This window comes from Phyllobates terribilis, unplaced genomic scaffold (genome assembly GCF_046119375.1).
Source record: "Phyllobates terribilis strain yellow unplaced genomic scaffold, ASM4611937v1 Scaffold_9__5_contigs__length_417890890, whole genome shotgun sequence".
Taxonomy (NCBI): Eukaryota; Metazoa; Chordata; class Amphibia; order Anura; family Dendrobatidae; genus Phyllobates; species Phyllobates terribilis.
The window spans coordinates 118,210,528-118,227,171 of record NW_027362769.1 but is presented as its reverse complement, the minus strand read 5'-3'; the positions used below and the strand labels follow the sequence as shown (position 1 = coordinate 118,227,171).

Below are 16,644 nucleotides of genomic sequence, written 5' to 3'. Positions count from 1 at the left end.
AGATGCAACTTTTCTCCTGAATCAGGATTTTTTTTTACTTGTTCCAGTACCCCTCCGTTCTTGAAATCTGGTCCCCTCTTATTTGCGTGTACAGTACAGACCAAAAGTTTGGACACACCTATGAAAATGGTGCATTCACACTGAAGGCATCAAAACTATGAATTAACACATGTGGAATTATATACTTAACAAAAAAGTGTGAAACAACTGAAAATATGTCTTATATTCTAGGTTCTTCAAAGTAGCCACCTTTTGCTTTGATGACGGCTTTGCACACTCTTGGCATTCTCTTGATGAGCTTCAAGAGGTAGTCACCGGAAATGGTTTTCACTTCACAGGTGTGCCCTGTCAGGTTTAATAAGTGGGATTTCATGCCTTATAAATGGGGTTGGGACCATCAGTTGTGTTGTGCAGAAGTCTGGTGGATACAAAGCAGATAGTTCTACTGAATAGACTGTTAAAATTTGTATTATGGCAAGAAAAAAGGAGCTAAGTAAAGAAAAATGAGTGGCCATCATTACTTTAAGAAATGAAGGTCAGTCAGTGCGAAAAATTGGGAAAACTTTGAAAGTGTCCCCAAGTGCAGTTGCAAAAACCATCAAGCGCTACAAAGAAACTGGCTCACATGAGGACTGCCCCAGGAAAGGAAGACCAAGAGTCACCTCTGCTTCTGAGGATAAGTTTATCCGAGTCACCAGCCTCAGAAATCGCAGGTTAACAGCAACTCAGATTAGAGACCAGGTCAATGCCACACAGAGTTCTAGCAGCAGACACATCTCTTCAACAACTGATAAGAGGAGACTTTGTTTTTGCAGGCCTTCATGGGAAAATACCTGCTAGGAAACCACTGCTAAGGACAGGCAACAAGCAGAAGAGACTTGTTTGGGCTAAAGAACACAAGGAATGGACATTAGACCAGTGGAAATCTGTGCTTTGGTCTGATGAGTCCAAATTTGAGATCTTTGGTTCCAACCACCGTGTCTTTGTGCGACGCAGAAAAGGTGAACGGATGGACTCTACATGCCTGGTTCCCACCGTGAAGCATGGAGGAGGAGGTGTGATGGTGTGGGGGTGCTTTGCTGGTGACACTGTTGGGAATTTATTCAAAATTGAAGGCATACTGAACCAGCATGGCTACCACAGCATCTTGCAGCGGCATGCTATTCCATCCGGTTTGCGTTTAGTTGGACCATCATTTATTTTTCAACAGGACAATGACCCCAAATACACCTCCAGGCTGTGTAAGGGCTATTTGATCAAGTAGGAGAATGATGGGGTGCTACGCCAGATGACCTGGCCTCCATAGTCACCAGACCTGAATCCAATCGAGATGGTTTGAGGTGAGCTGGACCGCAGAGTGAAGACAAAAGGGCCAACAAGTGCTAAGCATCTCTGGGAACTCCTTTAAAATTGTTGGAAGACCATTTCTGGTGACTACCTCTTGAAGCTCATCAAGAGAATGCCAAGAGTGTGCAAAGCAGTCATCAAAGCAAAAGGTGGCTACTTTGAAGAACCTAGAATATAAGTCATATTTTCAGTTGTTTCACACTTTTTTGTTAAGTATATAATTCCACATGTGTTAGTTCATAGTTTTGATGCCTTCAGTGTGAATGTACAATTTTCATAGTCATGAAAATACAGAAAAATCTATAAATGAGAAGGTGTGTCCAAGCTTTTGGTCTGTACTGTAAATCTAGTCTTGTTAGCCCAGTGGGCAATGCCCTCACGAAGAAGCAAGCAAAAAAGTGTTGATCACCACACCCAGTTGGCTAAACAGAAAAGATTTACATACAGGGAAGGGAGGGTCATATTTAAGGAAAGGAGAGATTCAGGGACAACTGGAGAATTATGCTGAATTTAGAACATTTACAATAAGTTTAAAAAAAATATATACTAGTATTTTGCCCTCCCCACCTCTGATGTATATAATCAACCTACATATTTACACACAGTACGTGAAGCAGTATAGAGCTGGTCATATATATTAGATAATGATCAACTATGCATTATCAGCCCCAACCATTTATGTTCTGAACAGAGTGCAGGAAGATTAGCATCTGTAAGACACTTGTGCCACTTTTCTGTGGGAGAAACCATAGGAATCAGACAATAAAACATCACCATGTTCAACGGAGTCCTTCTAGTTAGAGATATAATGCTTTGGCTTTCTGTATTTTCATTGTATGTATATATTTTGAAGTATAAGAAAATGACACGCAATGCATGAGAAAAGGTGTCTGCTTACCCAACCCTTTTTTTGGAGGGTCACCATGAAAATGAACTGATGTTGTTGGATGGTCCCAGGTTTGGACCCCTCCATGAATGAGTTATACTCTGTTTAAGAAATTGTTCAGTTCCACAGAAAATTGAAATACAAGAGTTATACATATTTCATTGAAATCAATGCATACAGATGTGATTAAAATTGTTGGTACCCCTTGTTTAACCCTTTACCCCCGAGGGTGGTTTGCACGTTAATGACCAGGCCAATTTTTACAATTCTGACCACTGTCACTTTATGAGGTAATTACTCTGGAACGCTTCAACGGATCCCGCTGTTTCTGAGTCTGTTTTTTCATAACATATTGTACTTCATGAAAGTGGTAAAATTTCTTCGATATCACTTGCATTTATTTGTGAAAAAATCGGAAATTTGGAAAAAATGTTGAAAATTTCACAATTTTCAAAATTTTAATGTTTATGCCCTTAAATCAGAGAGATATGTTACACAAAATAGTTAATAAATAACATTTCCCACATGTCTACTTTACATCAGCACAATTTTGGAACCCAAATTTTTTTTTTAGTAGGGAGCTATAAGGGTTAAAAGTTGACCAGCGATTTTTCATTTTTACAACAAAATTTACAAAACCATTTTTTTAGGGACCACATCATATTTGAAGTCACTTTGAGGGGTCTTTATGACAGAAAATACCCAAAAGTGACACCATTATAAAAACTGCACCCCTCAAGGTGCTCAAAACCACATTCAAGAAGTTAATTAACCCTTCAGGTTCTTCACAGGAATTTTTGGAATGTGGAAGAAAAAAATGAACATTTAACTTTTTTCACAAAAATGTTACTTTAGACACAATTTTTTTTATTTTCACAGGGGTAAAAGGAAAAAATGGACCCCAAAATTTGTTGTGCAATTTCCCCTGATCATGCAGATACCCCTGAGCATTCAGATACCCCATATGTGAGGAAAAAACACTTTTTGGGCGCATGGCAGGGTTTGGAAGGGAAGGAGCGCCATTTGACTTTTTGAATGTAAAATTTGTTTGAATAATTAGCAGACGCCATGTTGCGTTTGGAGAGCCCCTGATGTGCCTAAACAGTGGAAACCCCCCACAAGTGACCCCATTTTGGAAACTAGACCCCTTAGGGAACTTATCTAGATGTGTGATGAGCACCCTGAACTCCCAGGTGCTTCACAGAAGTTTATAACATTGAGCCGTAAAAATTAAATTTTCAAATTTTTCCACCAAAAATGTTTTTCAGCGTCCAATTTTGCATTTTCACAAAGGTAACAGGAGAAATTGCACCATGCAATTTGTTGTGCAATTCCTCCTGAGTAAGCCGATAACCCATATGTGGGGGAAAACAACTGTTTGGGCGTTTGCAAGGTTCGGAAGGGAAGGAGCGCCATTTGACTTTTTGAATGTAAAATTTGTTTGAATAATTAGCGGACACCATGTTGCGTTTGGGGAGCCCCTGATGTGCCTAAACAGTGGAAACCCCTCACAAGTGACCCCATTTTGGAAACTAGACCCCTTAGGGAACTTATCTAGATGTGTGGTGAGCACCCTGAACCCCCAGGTGCTTCACAAAAGTTTATAACATTGAACCGTAAAAATAAAATTTTCACATTTTTTCAATAAAAATGTTTTTCAGCCTCCAATTTTGCATTTTCATAAGGGTAACAGGGGAAATTGCTCCATACCATGTGTTGTGAAATTCCTCCTGAGTAAGCCGATACCCCATATGTGGGGGGATAACCACTGATTGGGCGCATGGCAGGGTTCGGAAGGGAAGGAGCGCCATTTGACCTTTTAAATGTAAAATTTGCTTGAATAATTAGCGGACGCCATGTTGCTTTTGGGGAGTCTCTGATGTGCCTAAATAATGGAAACCACCCCCCCCCCAGTGGCTCCATTTTGGAACTAGCCCCTGAAGGATTTTATCAAGGGGTATAGTGAACATTTTTAACCCAGAGGTACGTCACAGAATTTGATAACATTAGGTCATCATATTGAATAAGTTGTCATTAGTCTTGAGCGCAAGTGCTCGCTATTTGAGTTTGCATCGGGTGCTCAGGTATGCACCAAGTATAGCGGGTGCTCGATTGACATGCTTGAGTCCGTGCCCCGCATGTTTCACGGTTATTAGACACCCAAAAAAAAACATGCAGGGATCGCTCATGCATGGCAGGCAATCTCCGCAAGTTTTTTTGGCTGTATAACAGCTACAAAACATTTGGGGCGGAGACTCGAGCATGTCACTCGAGCACCCGCGATACTCGGTGCATACCCGAGCACCCGATGCAAACTCAAGTAGTGAGCACTTGCACTCAACATTAGTCGCCATATCGTCGTCATTTTTTTTCTTTACTTCTGAAAAAATCCCAACCCCAACCCTAAACTTAGCCCAACCCCAACCCTAGCCCAACCCTTGCCCAACTCTAACCCTAGCCTAACCTTTGCCCAACCTTAACCCTAGCCCAACCTTAACCCTAGCCCAACCCTAACCCTAGCTCAACCCTAACCCTAGTCCAACCCTAGCCCAACCCCAACCCTAACCCTAGCACAACCCTAACTCTAGCACAACCCTAAAGTTTATTTTTTACGCCGTTCCTCGTGCGGTATAAGTGATTAGACATTTTTATTCTTCGGGTCGGTGCAATTACAGCGATGCCAGATTCATATTGGGTTTCTATGATTGACAGCTGTCACACACTAAAAGACGCATTTTTTTGCAGACTAGTTTTTACATCGCCATATTTTGAGAGCTATAATTTTTCCATATTTCGGCCGACAGAGTCATGTGATGGCTTGTTTTTTGCGGGACAAGTTCACGTTTTTATTGGTACCATTTGAGGGCACGTGACATTTTTTAATCGCTTTCTATTCTGATTTTTAGAAAGCAGAATAAGCAAAAAACAACAATTCAAGAACAGTTTTTTTGTGTTTTTTTTTATGCTGTTCTGCGTGTGGTAAAATTGATAAGGTAGCTTTATTCTTCGGGTCAGTCTGTTTACAGCGGTACCGCATTTATATATTTTTTTATATTTTGGCGCTTTTACACAATAAAAACTATTTTATAGAAAAAAGAATTGTTTGTGCATCGCTTTATTCTGAGAGCTATAACTTTTTTATTTTTTGGCCATTGGAGCTGAATGGTGGCTTGTTTTTTGTGGGGCAAGATGATGTTTTCAGCGGTACAATTTTTATTTACATTCGTCTTTTTGATCGCGTTTTATTCTATTTTTTGTTTGGCGGTATGATGATAAAACATCATTTTAGGTTTTGTTTTTTATTTATTTTTTTACCGTGTTCACTAAAGGGGTTAACTAGTGGGACAGTTTTATAGGTCAGGTTGTTCCGGACGCTGCAATACCAAATATGTGTACTTTTATTGGTTTATTTTTATTTTTTTCCTAAGATTATTTATTTCTGGGTACAATATATTTTTATTTTTTATTATTATTTTCATTTTTTTTTTTAGATTTTTACAATTTTTTTTTTCGCTTTCTGACATTTTTATTACTTTTTCACATTTCCCACTATGGGACTTTCACTTTTTGCAGCCTGATCGGCTGCATGACATAGAGAGCAGCAGCTCCCTATGCCATGCAGCCTGTCAACGCTGCACACAGGGAGAAGCCACTTTGGTCGTGCACTGCGCATGACCAAAGCAACTTCCTGCCTCCTGGTGTCCCGGATGTTGTCATGATGATGTCGGGTCACCATGGTAACATCTGGGACCGGACTCAGAGGCCGCGAGACGCCGGCAGAGAAGGTAAGTATCGCGCTTACCTCCTCTTGCCACCGGAATGCTGCGATCGACTTCGATCGCAGCATTTCAGGGGTTAATGTGCCGGGAGCGGTGCGCGACCGCTCCCTGCACATAGCACCGGGTGTCAGCTGTAACAATCAACTGACATCCGTCAGCGATCTCGCCCGCGCCACTTGTGTGCGGGCGAAATTGCCAGGGCGTATTAATACGTATCAGGCCCATAAGGCCCAGGCACAGATCCGTATTAGTACGCCCTGGGCCAGAAAGGGGTTAATGAAAGAAAAACCCACAATGGTCACAGAAATAACTTGAATCTGACAAAAGTAATAATAAAGTAAACATCTATGAAAATGAACAAATGAAAGTCAGACATTGCTTTTCTGCTTTCACAGAAATTAAAAAAAAAATTAAGCTCATGAAATAGGCCTGGACAGAATTGATGGTTCTTCTTAACTTATTATTTTGTTGAACAACCTTTTGAGGCAATCACTGCAATCAAACGATTCCTGTAACTGTCAATGAGACTTCTGCGCCTCTCGACAGGTATTTTGGCCCACTCCTCATGAGAAAACTGAAGGCCACTTCAGAATAGTCCAATGTTTTCCTCTTAGCCATTCTTGGGTGTTTTTAGCTGTGTGTTTTGGGTCATTATCCTGTTGCAAGACCCATGACCTGTGACTGATACCAAGCTTTCTGACACTGGCCAGCACATTTCTCTCTAGATTCCCTTGATAGTCTTGAGATTTCATTGTACCCTGCACAGATTCAAGACACCCTGTGCCCGATGCAGCAAAGCAGCCCCAGAACATAACAGAGCCTCCTTCATGTTTCACAGTAGGGACAGTGTTCTTTTCTTTATATGCTTCATTTTTCTGTCTGTGAACATAGAGCGTCCATTTTTGTCTCATCTATCCATAGGACATTCTCCCAGAAGCTTTGTTGCTTGTCAACATGTAGTTTGGAAAATTCCAGTCTGTCTTTTTTATAATATTTTTTCAACAATGGTATTCTCCTTGGTCGTCTCCCATGAAGTCCACTTTGGATAAAACAATGATGGATGGTGCGATTTGACACTGATGTTCCTTGAGCTTGAAGTTCACCTTTAACCTCTTTAGAAGTTTTCCTGGGCTCTTTTGTTATCATTCGTATTAACCATCTCTTTGATTTGTCATCAATTTTCCTCCTGTGGCCACGTCCACGGAAGTTGGCTACAGTCCCATGGATCTTAAATTTCTGCAACTGTAGTCACAGGAACATCAAGCTGCTTGGAAATGGTCTTATAACCTTTACCTTTAACATGCTTGTCTATAATTTTCTTTCTAATCTCCTGAGACAACTCTTTCCTTTGCTTCCTCTGGTCCATGTTGAGTGTGGTACACACCATGTCACCAAACAGCACAGTGAGTATCTGTACCCTATATACAGGCCCACTGACTGATTACAAGATTGTAGTCACCTGTGATACTAATTAGTGGACACAGCTTGATTTAACATGTCCCTTTTGTCACATTATTTTCAGGGGTACCATCATTTCTGGCCAGGCCTATTTCATGAGTTTAATTTTTAAAAAGATTCTGTGGAAGCAAGGTTGAAAAGCAATGTCTGACTTTCATTTGTTCATTTTTATAGATTTTTAATTGATTATTACTTTTGTCAGATTCAAGTTATTTCTGTGACCATTGTGGGTTTTTCTTTCATCAAACGAGGGGTACCAACAATTTTGACCACGTGTGTACCTCACAACTTTTAAATAATGGAAAGAGGGAAAGTCTCTTCCCTAGCTTTCAGTCCTTTCTATGTGTTCACATAGAAATATTGCTCCTAGTGAAGCCCTAAAGTGTTACCATGCAGTATGATATCCCTTTAATGGCATCTACTGTGCCCACCACACACAGTAGGATGCCCCACAGTGCACCCCACACAGTATGATGCCCCAACAGTAGAATCCCCCACACACAGTATGATGTCCCCACAGTATATTCCCCCCACACAGTATGATTCCTCCACAGCCCCCATACAGTATGATGCCCCCTAAAGCCCACTCACACAGTATGATTCCTCCACAGCTCCAGACACAGTTTGTTGCCACACAGTTCCCAACACATAGTATAATAATCTCACAACTCTCACAAAGTATTATGCTCCTACAGCCCTCACACAGTATAATGCTCCCACAGCCCCCACACAATATAATACTCCCACAGCCTCCACGCAATATGATGTTCTCACAGAACATTTCCCTACTGCTTCTTGCACAGTATGATTACCCCATAGCCCTCAACTCCAGTATGATACACCCACATAACATAATTCCTATGTCTCCTCAGTTTCCCACACACAGTATCATGCACCCACTGCTCTTTACACAGTATGATGCACCCAAAGGTCATTCCCTGATTGCTTCTCATACAGTATGATTACCCTACAGCCTACTACTATACATTATGATGCACTCACAGCCACCCACATGGTATAATGCCTCCACAGCCCCCCATATAGTATGATGGCCCCACAATAAGATTCAATTAGAGCCCCCCCACACACGCACAGTATGATTTATCCACAGTATTGAGGAGATGGATACAGCTGAATTCGGGACATTGAGGACAATGGTTGATCCCTCTCTAAGTTTTTTATTTATTTGCAGCCCGTATAGAACTTTTACATATACTGTACAATTCAGCTGTCCGCAGTTCCTCAGCGATACTCATGTAGATGCTGCGGCAGGTGCTTATATAGAGCAGTTGGATATAAATACAGTGATGAATGGCAATGGATACTCAGAGGAATGTCTTGCTGTAAATTATTACAGTGGAAGAAAAGCATTTCTCCTAAGGAGAAAAAACAGCGTAAAACTCCCTGATCAGGATCCTAAATCTCTATGTAGCTAAACTGCAGTTTCTATACTGAAGAGAAAAATGTGTGTAGCACCCTGAGGATTCGGCTGCTACAGGGGTATTGCACCTCAACCCAGAGGTGTGGTATTCCACTCCCGGGTAAGGATGGAGTGTGGATCTGAGCTCGGTAGGCTGCATGCACTACACACATCCCATTTCCGAGGAGCAGACCGACGGTACTCCCACTTAGAAATGTGCAGGTACGACCGAGTCTGTTCCTGGCTGGAGTGGGAGGGGGGTGGAACATCCCAAGTAGTGTAGGGGCAGATAGGGGGAGCAGCCTGGGTAAAGATAGGAGCTCATTGGGTGCTGGTCACCTGAGCTCACACATAGAGGGTGTATATAAGGTGGGCACCATCAGAGAACAGGGTCAGTCTGAGAGAAGTCAGAGGAAGAGGAGCAGAGCAGTCCCAGAGAGAGTGGAGCAGAGAAGGAAAGACCCAGAGGGGGAAAAAGAAAGGAACTCTGAGAACCCAAAGTCCATCAGCGGGTGAAGAGTTGGCATTAGGGTACCGGATCCCAAGCTGGTGGGGGCAAAAGCACACCCTAGCCAGAGACCGGAGGCCGTGGGCAGTGTCTGCCACGGCCACCCACCACATCCACCCCGAAGGCATACCACGTGGAGGGTCAGGGAACCCAAGGCCAAGGGTCTCCCAACAGAAGGCCCGAGGGGGCTGGACCTGGGTGGATCACTAGTGGGGACGGCCAGAGAAAGGACAGAAGGAGAGCTCAGGGTCACGCTCCGGACTTGTTTGGGGGTTGGCTGGATCCAGGACCTGGTGGACGCAGCACGGCTCGGGTGGTCACTTGAAGCTGGAGTGACCGGAACATCAGCAGTGAGTAAATACCCTAAACTGCACAACCCGACTCTGTCTTCATTTTACATCTACGCTGCACCACCACAACCCCCATCCTCTGCACCTGACCCCCTGAGGCTATACCCCACCCGTTGGGGGTTATACCATCAAAAGCTGCACCTATACCATCAGCCTCAGTGGACCCTGCTGCAGCGGCGGCCATAGTGACCGCAATACAACGGGTGGCGTAGTCGACATTAAGAACTTAATAACATCTGTAGGACTGCCACATACAACTGAGTTTGACACCCTGGGCACGGACCGGGTCACAGCCACTCGGAAGACTACAACTCCCATCTGATCCGGCTCCGGATATTCCCCCTAAAGAATATGGCCCAGGGGGCGCGTCATGTGCACCTACTGATTTCATAAAAGCCTGCTTGCTGATGGTTTCAATATATAGCAGGATCCATCATATTTGCGATCCCATTGACACCCTACAAATCCCATTGACTGATAATGGGGTCCGTTGGGTTCCATTCTGGTTATTTTGACAGCAAAAATATCCCAGCATGCTGTCTACAAATGTGACAACAACTCTGTTTTGGGGGCTCAGAACATAGTCTCTGATGACCATGTGAGCAGAAACTAAAAAGTACTGAAACATGTACAGTATAAAATAGCAAAAGATGAAGATAAATTGCAAAGATACAGAAGATTTTACCCTTGTTGACTATTCAGCCATTGTTACCCCAAGGTGGAGTGTTACATTAAAATAAACATTATATAAAAAGAACAAACGAAAAAGTAAATGTGGGTGTGATGGGAAACATACAGACAATTCATACAGGATGGATGGAGGGATGGGGAATACAAGACAGGCGGGAAGGAAAGATCAGACATTGATGCCCCATCCATAGGATGGGGCATCAATGTAAAAGTGGTGGACAACTTCTTTAAGTTTGAATTTGATTGGTTTTGTATAATGAAAATAAATGTTATATACAGTGTATCATGTTTATTACTTATGTTTTAAATATGTTTTTATGCTACCTTTCTCTTTTATTTTCCTTGAAATAACTGAATGGAATATTGCAGAGCTGACTTAGAGCTGAACTATGCCAAAGGCCTGGACAAAGTGTCCAATAAGCTGACAAAAGCTTTGGATGGCATGAAGAACAAGTAAGTATAGATATACTATAGCTAATATTTTAAGATATTAATGAGTGATACTTTGTAATGTAAAAAAAATGTGTTTCTATAAAGGATATAGACACCTTCAACATAGACATTTTTTAATCTTCATGGTTAATAAATTTTTTAGTTAATAAATGTATTTTTAGCTAAATGTTTAGTTTATAAAACTGCCCTTCAGCGTGCAATCTTCATTTCTTTGTTTATTTTCAGTCCCCCTGATGTACAGTTTCAGATTTTTCTCTAGTGGGAGTGTCTCTCCCAGTAATATAGGCTGGATGGTTTGTGTGTCCAGGGTGCTGCTGTCTTCACTGCTCAGAACTGCACTCATTTCCTCTTCATGTTCTTTCTTCCTTGTCTGTAACCTGTTTTTTCTTCTCTCCATAAAACTTTACATAGCTCTCATATGCTCGTACTCGGGGGCGGCCTGTGGACGGGGGTTTATGTGTTGCTCTGCTTACATATTCATCTGTACGTGCTTATGACAGGTCACTGATCCTTCAGTGACCTGCCTCCTATTTTCCATAATGCATATTCTATGTGGGGTTAGGAAAAAAAAATTTACATCCAGCAAAATGGCGCCGGCGCCCACGCTTGCGCAGTAGCAGCTGCCGATAGTTTCTACTGCACACGAGCAGCGGCCATTTTTGCAGGAGTTAAAAAAAATTTTTTTTTTGCTCCAACAAAATGGCTGCAGCGAATGTGCAGTAGCATCTATTGGCAGGCGTTAGAAGCTACTGCGCATGCGGTAGAGCCATTTTGTTGGAGTAAATAAAAATAATTTAGCTCCTGCAAAAATGGCCATGGCACGTGCGCAGTAGAATCTATCGGCAGCTGCTACTGCGAAAGCGTGGGCGCCGGCGCCATTTTGCTGGATGTAAATTTTTTTTCCTAACCCCACATAGTATATTCCTTATGGAAAATAGGAGGCAGGTCACTGAAGGGTATCAAAGTATCATTTTATTCAGCTCCATAGGATCTACATGTCCATATAGATGGCTTAGGAGGGTTGATCCTGCTGACAGATTCACTTTAACATTAAATGACACAACTTCTGAATTGTAGCAAGTTCTTAATTTTGCATTTTAGGGTACTGCAGACAAACAAGTGTTTTACTGTATGTGCTGATATTTGTTCCAAATGTTGGGGTCTTCTGGTTTAATATGGGATCTATTAGGGAATTGTGACTTAGGGTTTTGTAAAAACCCTTCACCTGTCAGCCTGAGCAGATAGCATCTGCATAGATAGAGAGTTCTGGCACGTTCATGAATTAAATGGATTGCATTTCATGGGAATTATATAATGCTCCATTTTCCTTGGAGTGGCACTGCAGAACAATTGTATATCCAGACTCGTTGATTATTGTGGTCACACGCCCCCTGACCAAGCAAGGGTGAAACGCGCGTTGGGGTTAATCTGACCACACTACACCTATCCTGTCTGTAGCACCGCATGATGTAAGTACAATACTCGTTAGAGAGTTGATTGTGACTTGTAGGATCGCTGCTTTCTAAAGGTGGCCCTATAGAGTTCAAGTCATCTTTCTCTCTGAAGAGGCAATGTGCATATTAAATTTCCCAGAGGAGCATTGCAAGGTGAATAAACCTTCTTACATTGGCATGCCAGAGCCAGTATGTCACTCTCCACAAGGAGAAACGTTACCCCTTAGACCCCAGTCCAGAGCCTCTCACCTAGCCAAATCAGATTGCATACTTTGCACTGATGAGGGGCAGCACTCTGAAACGCTGTGTCTGCAAATTGAGATTCTGATTTTGCTATTCTCCTAAGTCATATTGCATGACTCGTTAAAGGGTCGATTGTGACTTGTAGGATTACTGCTTCCAATAGGTGGCGCTATAGAGTTCTACTCCTCTTCCTCTCTGAAGAGGCAATTTGCATATTACTGAACAGACGCTATCCTCATTGGAAGTCCAGGAATATACCTTTCTGATGTGCTGGGATATTTAAATCACGTACCTATCTTTTATTACCTTTATGTACTGTGTAATGTAGTGATCTACAGGGTTTTCTGTATATATGAAACTTTTTTTTAAAAGGTTTATCTTTATTTAAATATATAATTTATGAGACTTTATGGCACTAGTTTACTGTTGGTATTGAGTATGGCGTAAGTGCGTCTCTGCATCCGTAATTGGACATATGCCCAGTGTTTGTGGACATTAAAACATTCCCCCTGTAGAGTCACAAACTTCGGAAATGTCGTTACCTTTGGGGTCAGAGCCACGGCCGTCCGCTGGTTCCCTGAAGAAGCTTTGGTAAATGAAGTAGCTTCCAGTCTTTGCCTGACGATACACAACTATTTGCTAAATCACGTATCACTTTGGCCACATTTATGGGAAATGCAGTATGATGTAATAAAGTTAATGAAGATAATGCGAGTAGAACATTAATATACAGTCACACCCATAGTGATTCAGTGTTAGGGCAACAATAAATTTCCTACATTCTCTGACTTCAGCTCAAGTAGCTGCCAGACAAGCAAATGATCAGTCAGCACAATCCTGAGTGCTTACAGCATGATGGACGGTGCACTCCGACCTTACAGAGAAATGATATTTATTTGTATGAGAGGATTATTTATACTAATTAAGCACTCATTTTGTATTTTCTCAGTGATATTCCATAAAAGATTGTATATTTTTATACCTATTTTTAGAAAAATTTCACAATGCCTTCTGAGCATAAGGATATCATGTGGAGGTCCCTTGGTCAGAAGGTGGGGAGCCGCTAGTAAGCAGCAGATTTCACTTTGGTGGTCCCGGATGTCCTTCTTTATAATTTACTTCATTTCCCTCTAGCAGCATCCTAAGTTTACAAGGAGCCCCAGAGATAGACCGCTACAGCGGCTCTCGCATTAAAAGGGTTGTCTGAGATGAGACAATCCTTTTATTCAGCAGTATTATCCCTAACCTCCCAAGCCAAAATGAACATCAATGTTAAGAGTTGACCAGTCTCCTCTTGTCAAAGCCTGGAGAGGCTGTCTGTCATTGGGAAACTTGAAGTTTATGGGCCACAATGCAAAATCTCAAACAGGTTCTCCAACTATCACAAGTTTTTAATAAAATCTGTCTACTTATTTTGGCCCAAAATGAAATTTTAAGCTCCAGGGATTGGGTGTGACTGCAACCTCTGAACCCACTATAGTTAAGCCAATATAACTATCACCAAATAATGGTTCTTTCCAATACTTCATCCGACAACTATCTATCCTCACTCCCCTATACATGGGAATGTAAGCGCTCCTGTTTCTCTATGACACAACCGCTGCCAGTCTATTCTGGTGGCAGGCGGCTTATTTCAGGGAATAAAAAAGGATCATCAGTCTGAAATTATACTTGTCAGATCCTTCTCATCCCCGTCATGATCTGTTGGGGGAAAGTCGGGAGGACCCCATACACATTAGATTTTAAGTCAATCCAATATCAGCAGGTTTGACTAACGTTAGTCTAATGCAGAGGTGGGGAACCTTTTTTCTGCTAAGGGCCATTTGGATATTTATACCGTCATCTGGGGGCCATGCAAAATTATCAACTTGAAAATGACCCTGCTATACTTGGTCAAATAATTAAAGCACCACTCCAGCTTTTTTTTTTTAGTTCACCGCTGGAGTGGTGCTGAAAATACAAATCCTCCTGCTCCCTGTCTGATACTCACCTTCCAGAGTTTTCATTTGTTTTCGCCGCCGCTCCGGTACATCTCCTGCAGTTTTTGACTTGCCGGCTGCTCCAGTGTTTCATGGAGCGAGACGGAGGTCACTAATCAATGTAAGTCTATGAGAGCCTTGTTCTGGCCTCATTCTGGCTCTCATAAATTTGCATTGAGAGCTTGTGACATGGCTTCTGAATTCTGGCCAGTCAGAAGCTATGCTCACAAGATGGCGCCACAGGACCGGAGCACCCCCGAAAAACGGTGGAGACACTGGAGGGCAGGGGACGTACGTTTAAAGCACCACTCCAGGTAAAAAAAAACAAAACACTGGAGTGGTGCATTAATTGACTCACCCCTAATGTGATGGCTGGAGCAGCTTCCCTTTCGTGAGATTGTGATGTTAGGTTGTATTGATGATGCTGCTAAGTGCAACTGCTTTTCCAGATTTGTGTCAGTCTGGAGCACAGGCGACTTTTTGCGATAAGTTTTGCAATGAATTGATTGCAGCAGTAAGTTATTGTGAACACAGATGTATATTATACTGTATGTCTCCTCACAGTGGGAAATTCATCACTGCTCATGTTACATTTATAGATTTCGAGCAGTGGGAGGTCTTCTGTATATACATCACTTAGGAGACACCGAGACTGCTGTATATACATCACAAAGGAGATATCAAGACTGCTGTATATATATATATCACATAGGAGACAGTGAGACCGCTGTATACATTACATAGGAGACACTGAGACTGCTATATGTACATCACATGGGAGACAATGAGACTGCTGAATATACAACACATAGGAGATACCAAGACTTCTGTATACATCACATAGGAGACTCTGAGACTGCGGGATATACATCACATAGGAGGCAGTGAGACTGCCGTATAGAGAGTATATCAAATAGATGACAGTGAGATTGCTATATATACAGTATAGACCAAAAGTTTGGACACACCTTCTCATTTAAAGATTTTTCTGTATTTTCATGACTATGAAAATTGTACATTCACACTGAAGGCATCAAAACTATGAATTAACACATGTGGAATTATATACTGAACAAAAAAAGTGTGAAACAACTGAAAATATGTCTTATATTCTAGGTTCTTCAAAGTAGCCACCTTTTGCTGTGATGACTGCTTTGCACACTCTTGGCATTCTCTTGATGAGCGTCAAGAGGTAGCCTTCAGTGTGAATGTACAATTTTCATAGTCAATAAAATACAGAAAAATCTTTAAATGAGAAGGTGTGTCCAAACTTTTGGTCTGTACTGTACATTATTATTATTATTATTTATTATTATAGTGCCATTTATTCCATGGCGCTTTACATGTGAAAAAGGGGTATAATACAAGAACAATTACAATAATCTTGAACACAATGTGACAGCGACTGGTACAGGAGGAGCGAGGACCCTGCCCGCGAGGGCTCACAATCTACGAGGGATGGGTGAGGATACAGTAGGTGAGGGTAGAGCTGGTCGTGGAGCTGTGGTTACTGCAGGTTGTAGGCTTGTCGGAAGAGGTGGGTCTTCAGGTTCCTTTTGAAGGTTTCCACGGTAGGCGAGAGTCTGATACGTTGGGGTAGAGAGTTCCAGGGTAGGGGGGAAGCACAGGAGAAATCTTGTATACGGTTGTGGGAGGAGGAGATAAGAGGGGAGTAGAGCAGGAGATCTTGTGAGGATCGGAGGTTGCGTGCAGGTATGTAATGGGAGACTAGGTCGGAGATATATGGAGGAGACAGGTTGTGAATGGCTTTGTATGTCATGGTTAGGGTTTTGAACTGGAGTCTCTGAGCAATGGGGAGCCAGTGAAGAGATTGACAGAGAGGAGAGGCCGGGGAATAGCGGGGGGACAGGTTGATTAGTCGAGCAGCAGAGTTTAGGATAGATTGGAGGGGTGCGAGAGTGTTAGAGGGGAGGCCACAGAGCAGGAGGTTGTAGTAGTCAAGGCGGGAGATGATGAGGGCGTGCACTAGTGTTTTTGCAGATTCATGGTTGAGGAATGTGCGGATCCGGGAGATATTTTTGAGTTGGAGTCGGCAGGAAGTGGAAAGGGCTTGGAT

At 42.3% G+C, this 16,644-nt stretch overlaps 1 protein-coding gene across 1 annotated transcript in view; it reads left to right on the top strand.

Moving 5' to 3' along the window:
- The window catches only part of NOSTRIN (nitric oxide synthase trafficking), an 84,973-nt gene that overhangs the window by 9,009 nt on the left and 59,320 nt on the right, over positions 1 to 16,644 (top strand). Inside the window, exon 3 of the mRNA XM_073647004.1 lies at positions 10,808 to 10,891. Within this exon, the coding sequence (XP_073503105.1) occupies positions 10,808 to 10,891 (84 nt within the window). The remainder of the gene's footprint in view (positions 1 to 10,807; positions 10,892 to 16,644) is intronic.